Genomic DNA, 17,135 nt, shown 5'->3' with positions numbered 1-17,135 from the left:
GAGCAGGGTCCCTGGGCATCTTTCTTTTGGTGTTTTTCAGAGTCAGTAGAAAGACCTCCTTAAGTATCCTAGGTTTTCATAACTGTGACCTTAATTGCCGACCGTCTGTAAGCTGTTAGTGTCTTAACGACCGTTCCACAGGTGCATGTTCATTAATTGTTTATGGTTCATTGAACAAGCATGGGATCCAGTGTTTAAACCCTTTACAATGAAGATATGTGCAGTTATTTGGAATTTTACTAATTATCTTTGAAATACAGGGTCCTGAAAAAGAGACGTCTCCCACATCACTGTAGTCGGCTTCTACAGACCGGCTTTGGGAGGCCCACTAAACTCTTTCAATGTCATGCACAAGTTAAATGACTCTGTTTAAAAAAAATGAGATTTGAACTGGGACATGCTTACATCTGTCTGGCTTTAGATCGGGGCACAGCACCACAACTGCAGCTGTGGCAAATGACATTAATGCACTTGATAAAAAGCAACATTGTGCTGCTCCGTTTGTGGATTCATCAAAGGCCTTTGATTCAGTTGACCATGAACTGTTGCTCGCTAGACTCAGAAACATTGGTCTCAGTGAAGAGGCAGTAAATTGGTTTAGGTATTTGGTTGGATGACAAGTTGTCCTTTAAAGTTCATGTAGATAATCTCGTGACAAAGCTTAAATTGAAACTGGGTTTTTATTTTCTTAAGGCTTGCTTCCCTCTTTTGGCTAGAAAGAAGCTTGTTCGGGCCATTTTTCTCTTTAATTGATTATGGTGACTTGCTGTATATGCATACAACCTCCGTCTGACAGAGACTGGACTCTGGTTATCATGGATCCTTGCATTTTATTACAAATGCCAAGTCACTCACCCATCATTGCACGTTGTACCAAATGGTGGGTTGGACCTCACGTTATATGTGCAGAAAGATACATTTGTATGTGTTCATCTACAAAGCCCTTTTGGGTAAACTCCCTCTTTACCTCTGTAGTCTGGCCTCCTTCACCACCAGCAGTTACCATACCCGGTCTGCTAGGTGGTTGCTACTTAAAGTCCCTAGGACATTCACAGTATTAGGCAAGACTGCCTTTTCTTCTTGTGCACCAGAGGCATGGAATAGTCTACAATCCATGCTCCATCTAGATATGTTAGTGCCACTGAATTCATTTAAAAAATGTTGTATGTTTTAATGATGTATTGATTGTTGCTGCCTTCTTGGCCAGGTCTCCCTTGAAAAAGAGACTGGGTCTCAATGGGCATTTCCTGGTTTCAAAAAAAAAAGTTTTATCCTGCAACGAGTGAAATCTGGCCACCCAACAACCTGCCTGCTCAACCCCATCGGCTTCTCCAGACCATCTCTGGAGACCTCCTTTTCGTCACTTCCCTCGTCAACTCATCCTTGACCACTGTCTGCATCCCCTCTGACTTCAAAATGTCTTGAGCTGCTTCCCTTCTCAAGAAACCAACACTCGACTCATCTGATGTTAAACTATAGACCTGTATCCCTCTTCTTTCCAAAACACTTGTCTCTGATCAACTCTCTCTCAAAGATCTTTCTTGACTCTAACTGTATGTCGCTCTGGAAAAGATCGTCTGCTAAATGACTCAAATGTAAATGTACAATCGAATACACCACGGGCACTGTACTATCAATCTGCCCTTAGTTGTGACATGTTCCACTTCTCTCCACCAGATGTCTCTACTTCCATTCAGCTCCAGAGAAAAGGTGAATCAAGCACACACTTAGCATCTTTTTCTCTATCTAGAACCTAACAGGGTTCTTCGGCTGTACCCATAGGAGACCCCTTTGAAGAACCCTTTTTGGTTCTAGGTAGAACCCCTATGAGTTTCATGTAAGACCTTTTGCACAGAGGGTTCTACCTGGAACCAAAAAGGGTTCTCCTTTGGGAACTGCTGGAATCCTTTTGGAAAATTTTTTATGTAAGAGTTTGCCAGTAGATTTAATCATTCTATTGCACAAAATGTATTAAGTGATGAAGTGGTGCTTTATACTGTAATCTTTTTTTCCTCCCGGGTCTTCCTTTAGATATGGAGGTGGTTAAAGGTCAGTTCTCTCTTACTTCCCTGCCATGAAAAATAGATTCACTGTAACAACATAAATGTTGTATATTAAAATCTGTTTCCCCTATAGAGATTCTGATGACAGCCCCCAGACCAGCTCAGGGAGAGGGTATGTTTTAACTCTCTGGTGTCTAATGATGTCCGTCTGATTTCATCTTTCAGATTATGATGCAACCTACGACAATGACCTTGACTATGACTCCTGTAAGTCATAGTTTCTAGATGTGTGTGTGTGTGTGTGTGTGTGTGTGTGTGTGTGTGTGTGTGTGTGTGTGTGTGTGTGTGTGTGTGTGTGTGTGTGTGTGTGTGTGTGTGTGTGTGTGTGTGTGTGTGTGTGTGTGTGTGTGTGTGTGTGTGTGTGTGTGTGTGTGTGTGTGTGTGTGTGTATAACTGTTTAGTTGTGTTGGCCATGTGGATACTTTGTTTCTAAGTTGATACAGATGTTTAACATCTTTTTTTGGAATTTGTATTTTTTACTGGGGATGAATCAGCATCAAATCCTTGTAAGTATTTCTATGTAGTCTAGCATAAGATTAATGTACTTCAGACCCAGGCTCTGACCTGTCATTGGTTTCAGTGCTTCAGATAGATGAGATTGCCACTGTTGTCCTTCCAGGGCCGGCCCCCGCCTCCAGACTGAGCTCTGTCAGAGTCTTCTCTTCTTCTGGTAAGGGGCCTACACGACATAACATATGACTGAAAGTTAATGTTTCTCACCTGTTTTTCTTAATGTCCAACATGTTTTATTCTGAAGTTGATGGAGACCCTCACTTTGTGGTCCAGCTCCCTAAACTGAAACAGAATCTGTGTTTCACGGTGGACGGCAGGGCCAACGATGTACTGAGACTGCTGAAAGACTCCGAGAGAGGTTAGTCAGTATTTGATACACTGCCGATTTTACAGGTTTTCCTACTTACAAAGCATGTAGAAGTCTGTACTTTTTATCATAGGTACACTTCAACTGTGAGAGACGGAATCTAAAACTCAGAAAATCACATTGTCTGATTTTTAAGTAATTAATTAGCATTTTATTGCATGACATAAGTATTTGATACATCAGAAAAGCAGAACTTAATATTTGGTACAGAAACCTTTGTTTGCAATTCCAGAGATCATACATTTCCTTCTTGACCAGGTTTGCACACACTGCAGCAGGTATTTTGGCCCACTCCTCCATACAGACCTTCTCCAGATCCTCCAGGTTTCGGGGCTGTCGCTGGGCAATACGGACTTGCAGCTCCCTCCAAAGATTTTCTATTGGGTTCAGGTCTGGAGACTGGCTAGGCCACTCCAGGACCTTGAGATGCTTCTTATGGAGCCACTCCTTAATTGCCCTGACTGTGTGTTTCGGGTCGTTGTCATGCTGGAAGACCCAGCCACGATCTATCTTCAAGGGAAGGAGGTTGTTGGCCAAGATCTCGCGATACATGGCCCCATCCATCCTCCCCTCAATACGGTGCAGTCGTCCTGTCCCATTTGCAGATAAGCATACTCAAAGAATGATGTTTCCACCTCCATGCTTCATGGTTGGGATGGTGTTCTTGGGGTTGTACTCATCCTTCTTCTTCTTCCAAACACGGCGAGTGGTTTAGACCAAAAAGCTCTATTTTTGTCTCATCAGACCACATGACCTTCTCCCATTCCTCCTCTGGATCATCCAGATGGTCATTGGCAAACTTCAGACGGGCCTGGACATGCGCTGGCTTGAGCAGGGGGACCTTGCGTGCGCTGCAGGATTTTAATCCATGATGGCGTAGTGTGTTACTAATGGTTTTCTTTCAGACTGTGGTCCCAGCTCTCTTCAGGTCATTGACCAGGTCCTGCCGTGTAGTTCTGGGCTGATCCCTCACCTTTCTCATGATCATTGATGCCCCACGAGGTGAGATCTTGCATGGAGTCCCAGACCGAGGGTGATTGACCGTCATCTTGAACTTCTTCCATTTTCAAATAATTGCGCCAACAGTTGTTGCCTTCTCACCAAGCTGCTTGCCTATTGTCCTGCAGCCCATCCCAGCCTTGTGCAGGTCTACAATTTTACCCTGATGTCCTTACACAGCTCTCTGGTCTTGGCCATTGTGGAGAGGTTGAAGTCTGTTTGATTGAGTGTGTGGACAGGTATATTTTATACAGGTAATGAGTTCAAACAGGTTCAGTTAATACAGGTAATGAGTGGAGAACAGGAGGGATTCTTAAAGAAAAACTAACAGGTCTGTGAGAGCCAGAATTCATACTGGTTGGTAGGTGATCAAATACTTATGGCATGCAATAAAATGCAAATGAATTACTTAAAAATCATACAATGTGATTTTTCTGGATTTTTGCTTTAGATTCCATCTCTCACAGTTGAAGTGTACCTATGATCAAAATTACAGACCTCTACATGCTTTGTAAGTAGGGAAAACCTGCAAAATTGGCACTGTATCAAATACTTGTTCTCCCCACTGTCTATATATATATATATATATATATACAGTGTGGCAAAAAAATATTTACTCAGCCACCAATTGTGCAAGTTCTCCCACTTAAAAAGATGAGGCCTGTAATTTTCATCATAGGTACACTTCAACTATGACAGACAAAATGAGAAGAAAATTCCAGAAAATCACATTGTATGACTTTATTTGCAAATTATGGTGGAAGATAAGTATTTGGTCACCTACAAACAAGCAAGATATCTGGCTCTCACAGACCTGTAACTTCTTCTTTAAGAGGCTCCTCTGTTCTCCACTCATTACCTGTATTAATGGCACCTGTTGGAACTTGTTATCAGTATAAAAGACACCTGTCCACAACCTCAAACAGTCACACTCCAAACTTCACTATGTCAAAGAGCTGTCAAAGGACACCAGAAACAAAATTGTAGACCTGCACCAGGCTGGGAAGACTGAATCTGCAAAGGGTAAGCAGCTTGGTTTGAAGAAATCAACTGTGGGAGCAATTATTAGGAAATGGAAGACATACAAGACCACTGATAATCTCCCTCGATCTGGGGCTCCACACAAGATCTCACCCCGTGGGGTCAAAATGATCACAAGAACGGTGAGCAAAAATCCCAGAACCACATGGGGGGACCTAGTGAATGACCTGCAGAGAGCTGGGACCAAAGTAACAAACGCCTACCATCAGAAACACACTACGCGGCCAGGGACACAAATCCTGCAGTGCCAGACGTGTTCCGCTGCTTAAGCCAGTACATGTCCAGGCCCATCTGAAGTTTGCTAGAGAGCATTTGGATGATCCAGAAGAAGATTGGGAGAATGTCATATGGTCAGATGAAACCAAAATATAACTTTTTGGAAAAAACTCAACTCGTTGTGTTTGGAGGACAAAGAATGCTGAGTTGCATCCAAAGAACACCATACCTACTGGGAAGCATGGGGGTGGAAACATCATGCTTTGGGGCTGTTTTTCTGCAAAGGGACCAGGACGACTGATCCGTGTAAAGGAAAGAATGAATGGGGCCATGTATTGTGAGATTTTGAGTGAAAACCTCCTTCCATCAGCAAGGGCATTGAAGATGAAACGTGGCTGGGTCTTTCAGCATGACAATGATCCCAAACACACCGCCCGGGCAATGAAGGAGTGGCTTCGTAAGAAGGATTTCAAGGTCCTGGAGTGGCCTAGCCAGTCTCCAGATCTCAACCCCATAGAAAATATTTGGAGGGAGTTGAAAGTCCGTGTTGCCCAGCAACAGCCCCAAAACATCACTGCTCTAGAGGAGATCTGCATGGAGGAATGTGCCAAAATACCAGCAACAGTGTGTCAAAACCTTGTGAAGACTTACAGAAAATGTTTGACCTCTGTCATTTCCAACAAATGGTATATAACAAAGTATTGAGAAACTTTTGCTATTGACCAAATACTTATTTTCCACCATAATTTGCAAATAAATTCATAAATCCTACAATGTGATTTTCTGGATTTTTTTTTCTCATTTTGGCTGTCATAGTTGAAGTGTACCTATGATGACAGGCCTCTCTCACCTTTTTAAGTGGGAGAACTTGCACAATTGGTGGCTGACTAAATACCTTTTTGCCCCACTGTGTGTGTTAACCATTGCCTTCCTCTCACTGAAGGTATCACGGTGGATGGTCATTTGATGTGGGCTCCATCCAAACAAGACGTCGAAGACCGTTCCCGTACATACTTTGACCAGATAACCATCTCCACCAGGGGCGGGACAGGTGTGCTGGGCGCCATAATGATCACCCTCTCATTGGATGCTGTGGTGGTGGAGGGGGAGGGGCGGGACACCCTACACACCAATCAGGAGGGATCTGTGACAAGGCAGGGTGTGATGGTTTCCATGGAAAGCAGAGATGACTTCCATCAGAGCTGTTGGATCGAGCTGACGAAGGACATTCGTTTCCTGGTTCTCTTCCACCACTACAGACACCCCAGCTACCTGCAGATGGCACACCTCGGATTCTACATCACTGACGGACAGGGCCTCTCTCTTTCAACCAAAGGCCTACTGGGTACATTCATTTATCACCCTTCAATTACTTTAAACGGGTTTCTTTGTCTTTTTGCACCTGACCCTAAAGCCCCTGCTGTATAAAGGGATTTAGAAAAATATGTAATGATTTAGTGATTGTTCTCTTGTCCCAACAGGCCAGTTCCAGCATGCTGACATGCGTGTCACGCTGATGAAGGACCCTCGTGACACACTGCGTCGGCCCAGTAAAGAGGGGGTGCTGAGGTGGGGGGTGATACACATGCCCGTCACCCTACAGGACAAGACCCTGAAGGACACAGTGAGGAAAGGTCACCTGGGAAGTTGTTGGGTCGTGCCCAAGGCGCAGGTGGAGAGACTGCTGGGGCATCCCTACCAGAGCTATGTGGTGGATCACCTGTAAATACTCACTGGCTCTTTTCAAATCCAACACCCATCCTAGCACTCTAGTTAGAATACTATACATGCCTAATGCATTGCTTTATATTAAGTGGTTTGGAGATTGGAACCGAGACACTCATCTAGCTATCCCCTTCACCTCAAAGCTGGGTAGCTCAGGCCATTGGAAACTCTGTAAGGACAAACAGCACTGGGACAAAGGGTGCTGCTGGCTAGCCTTCAATACCAATGTCACATAGTGAGTTATTACTCTCTGAGAGCACCGGTGGCAGTGTGCATGAATGCATATTCATGTTTATGAGAGGAAAAAGAGAGCCAATTACGAGACAGAGAAAAGAGAGGGCAAAAGAGAACAAGAGACAGATGCAAAAGAGAAAATGTGAGAGACCGATACAAAGAGAAAAATAGTGAGAGACCGAGGGAGAGTCCAGTAAGTATGAGGAGGTAATTCACACAGGTGTCAGACATGAATAAATAAAGGATATGGGATGATGTCATTGCACCACTCCTTTCTGAAACAACAATAGTGACAGACTTCTCCTTCTGCAGTTAACATTGCAACAGTAAGATCTTAATTTTCTGTATACTTCGGCAGACAAATGCTGCTTGATCTTCACATACAGCTCATTCCAATCTCTCCTTCACGCAAATCATGTTTCATAAGTACTTTTATAATTCCAATGTTATAACAAATATATTAGATGATTTGAGCAATGTGGAATTATTTTAAGTGTCAGGGTTGTGTATATACAGTATGCATATTCCTAAAATGACTAAATATTATAAATTGTCTATGGAACTTGTTTTGGTCTTATTGGGGTAGGTAGTTTTACACAAATGATTTAGTTCTGTTAAAACACATTGACTCTCAGACACTATGGATTTGACTTTTCAGGTTTGCCATGTGCTTTTAATTTTTTTTCTATACTTTTGTTCATAGTTTAATTCATTTTATTTGTTACACAAGACATTGTTCACATACTAGTGATCAAACAAAGGGCTGTAAGTTGTTTACTTCTTCGTCTGCCCTATGTTTTCGTCAAATTTCAAGGGATGTCATCAATAATATTAGTCAAAGGCCAAAACTCTTAAATGAATACATCAAACCACATTTTAGGCTTTCATTTAAATAAATAAAGAGAAGACAGAGTCTGGTGTTGAGGAAGGGGGAAAATGCCCAAATATAACTAGCTACGCTTGCAGAGTAAACTCAACACAATTCACCAAGGTAACATAATTCCAGTATGAAATTCACACAATGTGAAAACTGCACAGTCTGAAACTGTAGAAATGAGTCTAAAAGATGACTGGACTGAAGGGTTGAAAGCTTAATTGAACCCTATGATTGAGGACCAGACTGTTGCTATCGTCCCACTGTCCTTCATCACAACCTGTTATAAGACCTGTTAATGTTTAATCCATGTAAAACTGTAATAACCAGTAAATCAGGTCAAACATGATACAACAAAACTAAAACAATGAAGTCGGCATATGCATCACTTTGAGATCAGTTCTGATAATATAACAAACTAATAGCAGAGAAGCATATTCAGCATTACCTTCCATCACCATAACGTCAGTGAAATCAAATAAATTAGCATTGTACTAAGACACACAGAGCCACCCCAAATACGTAAACACTGAGGCGTTTAGAGATATGAGGGACTATATGAAGATATCGGCAATAATTCCCACTAACGTCATCCATGTTACTGTAATCGAATTTGAAGGGAAATGTTGTGGCATCTATCTCAGCATTGCCGCCCACAATTGATATGTACTGTAAATAACTAACCAAGCTGCAGATCCAAATCTCAAAACAATGTCATGCCTGGAAACATATAGATGAAGAGAACACAGCTAACCTCAAAGGGTCAGACGGAATGGAGGTTAAGGTTTTCTACAATGGAGGAGATTCACATTAGGGCCCAGCCAATTCCACAGAACCCCAAGATTTACTAGAACATAGAAATAGAATGACTAGAATTTCTGAGATTCTATCGCTGTTATATTAGACTGTGGTGGTAGTTAGTGGAAATACAATGTTCACAGTTAGCAGTCATGAAAGACACAAGACATTTGCAGCATCAAGTCAACCAACTGACATCAATAAGCAGAGGAATGGTCGGCAGATAACATTGTTTTTAAATTTACTGAAATTATTTGAGAACCCAAACATATTGGATAAGACCCCAAATTTAAGGCTAAAACCAAGTAAAAGCAATTGGTTCATACTCTGGGGAGGCACTTCATATCGAGGCCTCAGAACCTTTTGTAATGGTGCATTCTGTTAAGTGTTTTACATTTTGGGAGTGTCCGCGTTTCCCTCCACTTGCTACTGTAAGGTTGCCTAGCAGGAGTCCAAAGGGAATTTGTCTCTCTGTGTGACATACACAACAAGGGTTAGTTAGACCACAACAATGATCTGGAGCTTCCTTTCACTACAAGCCGAGAGTTCAGTCTTCCTTCTTTTACACAAATGCAATACTTTCCTGATCTCAAATCTGCGACAGTCCCTAACTACATTCGTTCTTTATCACCTTGTTTCATCGTATCTCAACATGTAGTGATCTGATTTCCTATTTGAGTACAACTCAGTGCTATCCTTGGGATGTCCCTACCCTAAACCTAACCTTAACCATAACCCTTACCTAACCCTAACCTTGACCCTTACCTTAACCATTTTCAACTTCAATGAGGTGACATCAGTTCGGTCATCCCAAGGACACTGTTTAGACTTTCTCATTTCATGAAAAATGTATTCATGTAACCTCACCAACATGCCTCCAGACAGACCCTCACTGTAACCGCCCTCTCTCACTCTTCTACACAACACATTCCCTTTTCAGTTTGACCTCAAAGTCCACTTCAGAGTATTTACAGTCCATGTTTCTATTTCAAATGCAGTAAACTTCATAACTTCAGCAAGTCAAAATGCGCACCAAATGTTGAAATAAAAACTCTAAACATTTAAAAAATAAAGAACGGAAACCATTAAAATCGTAACTTTGACATCACACAACAAACAGAGAAATAAAACGTGGTTTTAGGGTCAACAGAACAGTTAGCCACCGGTTAGCTTAACTACTAGCACAGAGAACACAGCAGCACTGCAAAGTGAGCACTATCAGTTTGACAGAACAGCCTATTGATATAACTTTTCATTTTAAAACATTTTATCTGACCGAGCGAGAGATTTGCCGAAAAAAGAGCAGTTGTCTATGTAAATAAGTAACAGGTTAAATAGTAGGAAGAGAACAGGGTGAAAGCAGGGTTGACAGGAGGGAATGATCAGTGTGAGAATGGCCCAGCCTTCAGAACGCTGCTGCATCATCGTGTTCTATGTGCAATACTACTGTCTATTCATGCATGTCGAAAAGTGAAAAGGCTTTTGAAATTGCAACTACAATGAATCGGTCTACCTCTAATGATCATAGTTTAGACGTAGTTTAAAATGGAATGAGAGACCATATCAACCTTGCCTTTCAGTGAGAGATAGAAATAGGGAATGTGAGTCGTGGAACAATGTGCTGTGTGTGTGTGTGTTTTAATTATGTTTGAGTACGGAGACCTCAGGAGGGGGAAAAAAGGAGGACAACCGGAAGGCAGAACCTCCCTGTCTACTCTAGAACCTTCTAGAACTCCCCTGAACACTCCCACCGTCTCCCATATAAGGTACCCTAACCAGTACCCTGCCCCTACAATCTGTAAATGATCTAACTTGTTACCCTTTGTACTCTTTACCCTGCCCTCTACCACCTCATCCATATGTTCTGCCTTCTTCCATTAACCCCCTCTTCACTCCCTTCTCTGCCCCGCCCTCCCCCTGATGCCCCTCCCTCCTCATTGCTCATCCTCCCCAAACACATCGTTCTGTTTGCGTTTCATGTTCTCAAAGTCAAAGTCGCTTCCGGTCATACGCTTGTAGATGTCCTTGATGTCGTTGCAGGTGGTCTCGAAGTGAGTGGTGGCGTCGTAGGCCGATGAGGCAAATATCTGAACGAGACATAAAATCACACCAATATTTTTTTCACTCAACTGCCTTGTCCTAAAACATGTCTCAGAAAGGTGGTGTTTTAGCAATATAGGAGGTATATCCAGATGTGTTTGACTCACCTGACTCTCAGTACCGTCGTCTGTGGGCTCATAGAGGTCACTGAGGGACACAAACCTACAGATAAAGAGGGAAGAGGTCAGTTATTGACTTACAAAAGCCTCCTTACTGCTATTCATTTTATTCATTTGTGATAGCACACATCGTACAAGCTGAGTTTTGGACAGTGATGAAACAACACGAGATATACAGTATAATATATATATAAATACATAATTCGTAAGTCGCTATGGATAATAGCATCTACTAAATTACTAAAATGTAAATTATAATACATGGCATTTAGCAGACACTTTTATCCAAAGCGACTTACAGTCATGTATGCATAAATGTTATGTATGGGTGGTCCTGGGAATTGAACCCACGTTCCTGGTGTTGCATGCACCATATGCTCTACCAACTGAACTACAGAGGACCAAGACAATCAGAGAAGTGGGAGGGAGAAGAGGAATGGAGGAGAGAGGAGGAGAAGACAGAAGGAAGAGGGAGAAGACAGGAGGGAGCAGAGCGGAGGAAGGGGGACTAGAGAGGAGGGAGAAGAGAGTAGTAAAGGGGAGGAAGAGGTAGTAGAGAAGAGGGAGAGACACACTTCTGGTCAATGGGTTCCAGTAGCTCCAGAGCAGGCTCTATCTCAGCCTCGGGCTCGTTGGTCTCCACAGTGGTGCTGACAATGGCAATGTACTTCCCCTGGGCCGCCACATTGTGGGCATAGGAGATCATACACACGTAGATGTCTGGAGGACAGAACACAAGTTCGATCAGTTTAGGGATTTGGAAAAGAGGGTTTGTGATATATGGCAAATATATCACGGCTAAGGACTGTGTCCAGGCACTCGGCGTTGCTCTGTGCATAAGAACAGCCCTTAGCCCAACCCCTCGTGCCTTATTGCTTAAGTATAAAATATGCCTGACAAATATGTTCTGTGGCAGTCACTTTGCTTTTCTGATACCTAATTGTGTATTCGATTGAGATTTTACAATTGTACTTTTCTGGACTATTCCAGACTTTTTCACTCTCCAACAACACTGCTATTGTACTTTATGTGAGGTAAACTTACTGATAGAGAGAACATCTGACAACAGGAAGTCAGAAACATCCCATCTTAGTAAACCTGTATTTGGTCCACCCCTCACCTGACTTGCGGTTGACCTGGTTCTGGGGGATGATGATCTGACAGGAGTTGGCGTCGTTGGTGTCCTTGATCGGGTGGCTGAGGATACAGATGACCCTGATCACCTGACCTGCCTTACGCACACGGTCCTGGATGTAGCTGGGGTCACAGATCAGCTGTTTGCACCGAGCCACCTGACAAGGGAAGGACAATATAGAAGACAACAATGTCAATCTAACATACTGTACTTTCTCTCTTCTACCAATTGTATATGTGCAGGTATTGTTCACTTTTCTTCAGTGCATTATCAGCAGTCTTGACTACTTTACTATAAAGTAAAGAGATTAGATCTTATAGACCTGTTAGATTGTGATTTTAATGATAGTTTAGCGTGATTTTTATAGATAGATTGTTATTTTATAGAAGTGATTAGATTGTGGTTTTATAGAACTGATTAGATAGATTACATTGTGATTTTATAGAACTGATTAGATGGTGAATTTACCTCTCCCTCAGACTTCACTCCCACCACATGGCCATCCTCCATCACTATCTCCTCCACTGGTTTGTTGAGCATGTAGGTTCCTCCATAAATTGCACTCAATCTAACAATGTATGAGAGAGAGACTATGAATTATACGTTATTATAATTATGCTAATACACTATTGAATACATTTTACATTTACAATTTAGTCAGTTAGCTTTAGCAGACTATTTTATCCTTATCCAGAGTGACTTAAGATCAGAATTCTATATGAACAGCTTTGTCTGACTAAAGAAAGGACATAGAGATTTAGGGATTACAAATGTAACACACAGACCTGGCAAATCCTTGAGGCAGCTCCCCCAGGCCATAGAGGGGGTACAGGTAGGGGCTTTTCCCATATCGGGCCAAGGATTCACTGTACAGCTTGATACGATTGATGGTCTCCAAACAGGGCACATCAAGGTAGCTGGAGAAAATTAACATTTATTCAATGCTTTTCAAAGCATTAATTTGGAATTTCAGTTTACTTCCTGATAGGCCCGGGCCAGGTTAAATCTCATTAGCGATTGGTAATCAATCTAAGTGCTCTTACTCGTCTGTCCTGTAGAGGGCCAGGGCGTGGCCAGTGAAGTCGATGACATCCTGACCCAGGTCAAACTTCTTGTACACATCTCTCATGGTGGTGACTTTGGGGTCGACGCCCTCGAAGGTCTTAGGGTCGTTCTCGTCAAAGTTGGCCACAAACACGAGGAATTTCCGGAACCTTCTCTTCTCAAACATACCCATAAGATCTGGAGGACACGTGACAAAAACAAAAGTGAAAGCTCTGCCTCATATGACACTATACTGTATATATAGTGGGAAAACGTTAATAAATGTAATCTTTGATGGTACATATAGCAAACTCACAACACAATCTAAAGTACAGTTTACTGCATATTCAAACTTACTTGAAGCTAGAGCCTCAGTCTCAGTTGAAGGAACCTTGTAGATCTTTCCTCCCTTGTACACAAAACTACCCTCCACTACTTTGAAGTCCAGGTATCGTGTCACTTCTGTGTATAGCAGCATTTTCACAAGCTGACCTGTTTTATTGGATTGTCAGACAAAAAGGATGGTTTTCATTTAATAACTTCAAGGTATTTCCATGTTTCATCAACATGCCATATTTTGCTTTCTTGGTATCATGATCACCATTTACATTTTTTCTTGGGTAAATTCTGCTTCCTACTTATACTCATGATGTGGTGATGGTCTGCATACATTAATAAGTTGAGTAACTGAGCAACATGATTTATGATTGAGGCTATTGGTGTACCGATTGGTTCTGTATGTATCGACTGGTAACAGGAATATTCATTAATCTAATAGGTTTAATTGTATCTCTCATTTGCAAACAAAAAACAAATCCCACAACTGACCATTGGCCATAAGAAATTTGGGGATGAGGTCCACGTTCCAGTCTCTTCCACGACCCATAGACTCTGGAGGGCTGTCAGGCAGCTCAAACCGCTTATACAGCTGTGGAAGGGAAATATATGCACGAGTGAAAACATCAATAAATACTCTTACAAATACAAAACCATTAACCTGGGGCAGTGAAAGGAAAATACAGGATAATAAAATATCTGACTTAAACCATGGAGGGCTGGGTGGAACTTTGGAATATAATAAATATGATTGAATATTTGAGTGGATATTGACACAAAATGATGACCATTAGATCCACAATGTTCTACGCCTTTACCTCTTCCAGAGGGGTGATGGAGGAGCTTTCACCTCCATAGTAGGGGTTCCTATCCATGTGCAGAACTTTCTTTCCATTCACAGACATGATCCCAGAGAGGATGCATTCCTAAAACGATATGAAAGGCAAAATATGAATCAGTATTAAAAAAGCAAGTGTGTGTGTGTGTGTATCAGGAGGGAGAGATAGAGAGAGGAGGGGGAAGGGGGTGTAAGAGGGAGGGACAAGATGTACGCAAGCGCGAGCCGATGTCTGAGCCATAACAATAATACTGTACGAATAATACAAATAATACTATTCATAAAAAAACGAACAATTGTAGTATAAATAAAGAAAATACATTTTTTTAAATTTTTGCATGTGCCACCCCAAATTAAATGAGTGTAGTTGATATTGTTCATATCCAGGCTAAATCATTAACTGTCTGCACTAAAAAAAAAAACATTTTATGTATATCCATCGTACTCGTAAAATGTTGGCTTTGTCTTATTGTAAACTCTGTACACATGTGCCTCGAATATGGAACGGGGTCTGATGACTGAGGCGAGTCTACGAAACATTATACAGTACTAGGGAGAGGTTCTATTTATTTAAAACCATTCTCAGACCTGCGCAAATGCTGTTCAATGAAGGCCACTACACCATCACTCTGGGGCTACGCCTAAAGATGCTGCACAACGAATGAACAATGCATTGACAACACAAATGTATCCAAATAAATTGTTGCCTACTTGTATCCATTATTCAAATATATCTTATTAGCTTTGGGGCAGACAGGCTATTTACCATCACATTTTCCTAAAGTCAGCCAGAGATGCAGATGCTCCTATCAGTTGCATTATTGGATGAATAAGGAAACATAGGCTAACTTCATAAATGTAAAGTTGAGTATGCTATATCACAAATACAATTGATTAGACTACTTACCGTGAGTCCGGTGCCCAAAACGATCACATCATATTCCTCATCCATGTTGTATCACCGCCTCTCCTGTCTCGCCCTCTTTTGCCTAGTGAAATTTCAGGGAATTGGCAGGAAAGGAAACCAAAGTGGAAGAACGGACGCAATTTGTCCCCGTTTCTTTTTAGCAAGTGTATGTTGGTTATATACCTTTTTAAGTTAGTATTTATTTATTATCAGTTGTAATTTGTAAGTGGAATATGGTCCACACACTGTCACCGGCAAGAACGACCAAAAATGGCCCTAACCATGGAACGCTGTGGAACAGCAATGATGCATTCGCGTCGGAAAGTAGGGCACATCCCTTGCGTCTGCGCCTCACACTAGGCTACACCCCTAGTCTCACAACAGACAAAACAGAGAAACCTCAAACCGTCCCTCCTCACATTTGAAAGTTATGTTATTGTATGCTTACGTTATTCATAAAAAGGCTTGATTTCTTTTGTAAAACATTTTTCAATTATCTTCTATTGTCTGATTAGACACTAACGTGTGCGTTTTTATTTTATTTTCCCCTTCAGTCCTTTTCATTGCGGTAGGCGCAGCAATTGCGGATGCAGTGGTATTCCTCCGCCAACACTGCTGTTATGAAAAAGCTCAGAATAATTATAAAAGACTGAAAATAGTTACCCGTAGCTATGTCTTCTATGGGTCTAGTCAACTAGGTGTGTTTATAGGCTAAAAGTAACATCAGCTGTGTAGACTAAAGAATGGCATACTATTAATGTTGCTCATGGAGGCATTATGTTGGTTACTTTGTGTAGCCTAGTCATGGTGGCATATTAAAAAAAACATTCATTTTAGCCCTATATGCCAATTCCTCCTCAAGATTAGACACACGTGGACATGTCTAATGGCTTACTTATTTATACTATAAGACCACCATATTTGACTAGGTCTACGGGCCACCTACACATTGACCATATCGATGACTGACAGCAACGAAAACGAAGGCCGGAAATATGCGCACGCTAGCTGTCACTCATATCAGCATTAATGTGACCCGCTCTGACGGTCCACTCAGGTCCTCGTTTCAGGACCAAGGAGAGCACCGCAGGTTTCTCGGACAACAAAGCGCCCGGTTTACTTTAAAAGTCCCATATTATTCAACAATATTCTGAGATAAGGCTTAATGAGGGGTCTATAATAAATAGCCATTCAATTACTTTATCAGATCATCACAGAGAGACAATTGATAGGCCTACAATCAATAGGCCTTCGTTGCTAGGAATCAAAGGCTAATCCTAACATAATGATTATATAATCTTACAGATCTAGTTTGATAAAATCTCAAATATTGTGGTGGTAAATCAATTGTAAAATAATCTAGCTATTTTGGGCTATTTCCTTCTTTGCCTACTGCAATTATTAGTGTTATTGCTTGGCAAAAAAATAAGCTTGATGTTGCATTTGTATGTGTCTTTGCTCTAGGGCAGGGCAGGGGTGCGTTCCAATCGCGGCAACGTTTGCAACGTCGCGTGACGGTTTACTGCCCCCTACACTGTTGAGTGTCGGATTAGGAGAGAAAACACTTTAAAGTTTCCAAAACTGTCAAAATATTGTCTGTGAGTATAACAGAACTGATATTGCAGGCAAAAACCTGAGGAAAATCCAACAAGGAAGTGCCTCTTATTTTGAAAGGTCCCTGTTCCATTGCATGCCTTCCCTCCTTTTAAAGGAATATCAACCAGATTCCTCTCCCTATGGCTTCCACATGATGTGAACAGTCTTTAGACATAGTTTCAGCCTTTTATTCTGAAAAATGAGCAAGAACGATCACATCGCGCCAGTGA

The 17,135-nt window shown here is 41.8% G+C and overlaps 2 protein-coding genes across 7 annotated transcripts in view; one reads left to right on the top strand and one right to left on the bottom strand.

Moving 5' to 3' along the window:
• Positions 1-7,720, top strand: part of LOC124032212 (inter-alpha-trypsin inhibitor heavy chain H6-like) — a 29,683-nt gene extending 21,963 nt beyond the window's left edge. For 4 of the 6 annotated variants that reach the window (XM_046344446.1, XM_046344452.1, XM_046344451.1 and 1 more), the window contains 8 exons: positions 1,678-1,710; positions 2,032-2,049; positions 2,229-2,270; positions 2,546-2,569; positions 2,683-2,733; positions 2,821-2,934; positions 6,143-6,544; positions 6,681-7,720. In XM_046344446.1, the coding sequence (XP_046200402.1) occupies positions 1,678-1,710; positions 2,032-2,049; positions 2,229-2,270; positions 2,546-2,569; positions 2,683-2,733; positions 2,821-2,934; positions 6,143-6,544; positions 6,681-6,925 (929 nt within the window). In that variant the 3' untranslated portion in view covers positions 6,926-7,720. The remainder of the gene's footprint in view (positions 1-1,677; positions 1,711-2,031; positions 2,050-2,228; positions 2,271-2,545; positions 2,570-2,682; positions 2,734-2,820; positions 2,935-6,142; positions 6,545-6,680) is intronic. The other 2 variants (XM_046344447.1, XM_046344449.1) reach the window with 2 other exon arrangements.
• Positions 7,721-7,803: 83 nt separating this feature from the next.
• Positions 7,804-15,622, bottom strand: LOC124032213 (rab GDP dissociation inhibitor alpha-like). The gene is made up of 11 exons (XM_046344453.1): positions 15,310-15,622; positions 14,383-14,490; positions 14,057-14,156; positions 13,586-13,720; positions 13,228-13,426; positions 12,970-13,101; positions 12,653-12,752; positions 12,170-12,341; positions 11,625-11,769; positions 11,038-11,092; positions 7,804-10,917 (listed from the first exon to the last, which is right to left on the bottom strand). Exons 1-11 carry the CDS (start codon positions 15,352-15,354, stop codon positions 10,765-10,767), a joined length of 1,344 nt encoding a protein of 447 aa, XP_046200409.1. The 5' UTR covers positions 15,355-15,622; the 3' UTR covers positions 7,804-10,764.
• Positions 15,623-17,135: the final 1,513 nt, after the last annotated feature.

This window comes from Oncorhynchus gorbuscha, linkage group LG03 (genome assembly GCF_021184085.1).
Source record: "Oncorhynchus gorbuscha isolate QuinsamMale2020 ecotype Even-year linkage group LG03, OgorEven_v1.0, whole genome shotgun sequence".
Taxonomy (NCBI): domain Eukaryota; kingdom Metazoa; phylum Chordata; class Actinopteri; order Salmoniformes; family Salmonidae; genus Oncorhynchus; species Oncorhynchus gorbuscha.
Note: the sequence above shows the minus strand (reverse complement) of the source record. Positions and strands in the feature narration are given on the sequence as shown.

Bases quoted from the DNA above. Each gene is read 5' to 3' on its own strand.
- LOC124032213 (XM_046344453.1), bottom strand. From the start codon at position 15,354: ATGGATGAGGAATATGATGTGATCGTTTTGGGCACCGGACTCACG. The intron at 14,491-15,309 runs GTAAGTAGTCTA...ATATCGTTTTAG, and splicing joins TTTTGGGCACCGGACTCACG to GAATGCATCCTCTCTGGGAT. The intron at 11,770-12,169 runs GTGAGGGGTGGA...TCTGTCCTCCAG, and splicing joins CCAGGTCAACCGCAAGTCAG to ACATCTACGTGTGTATGATC.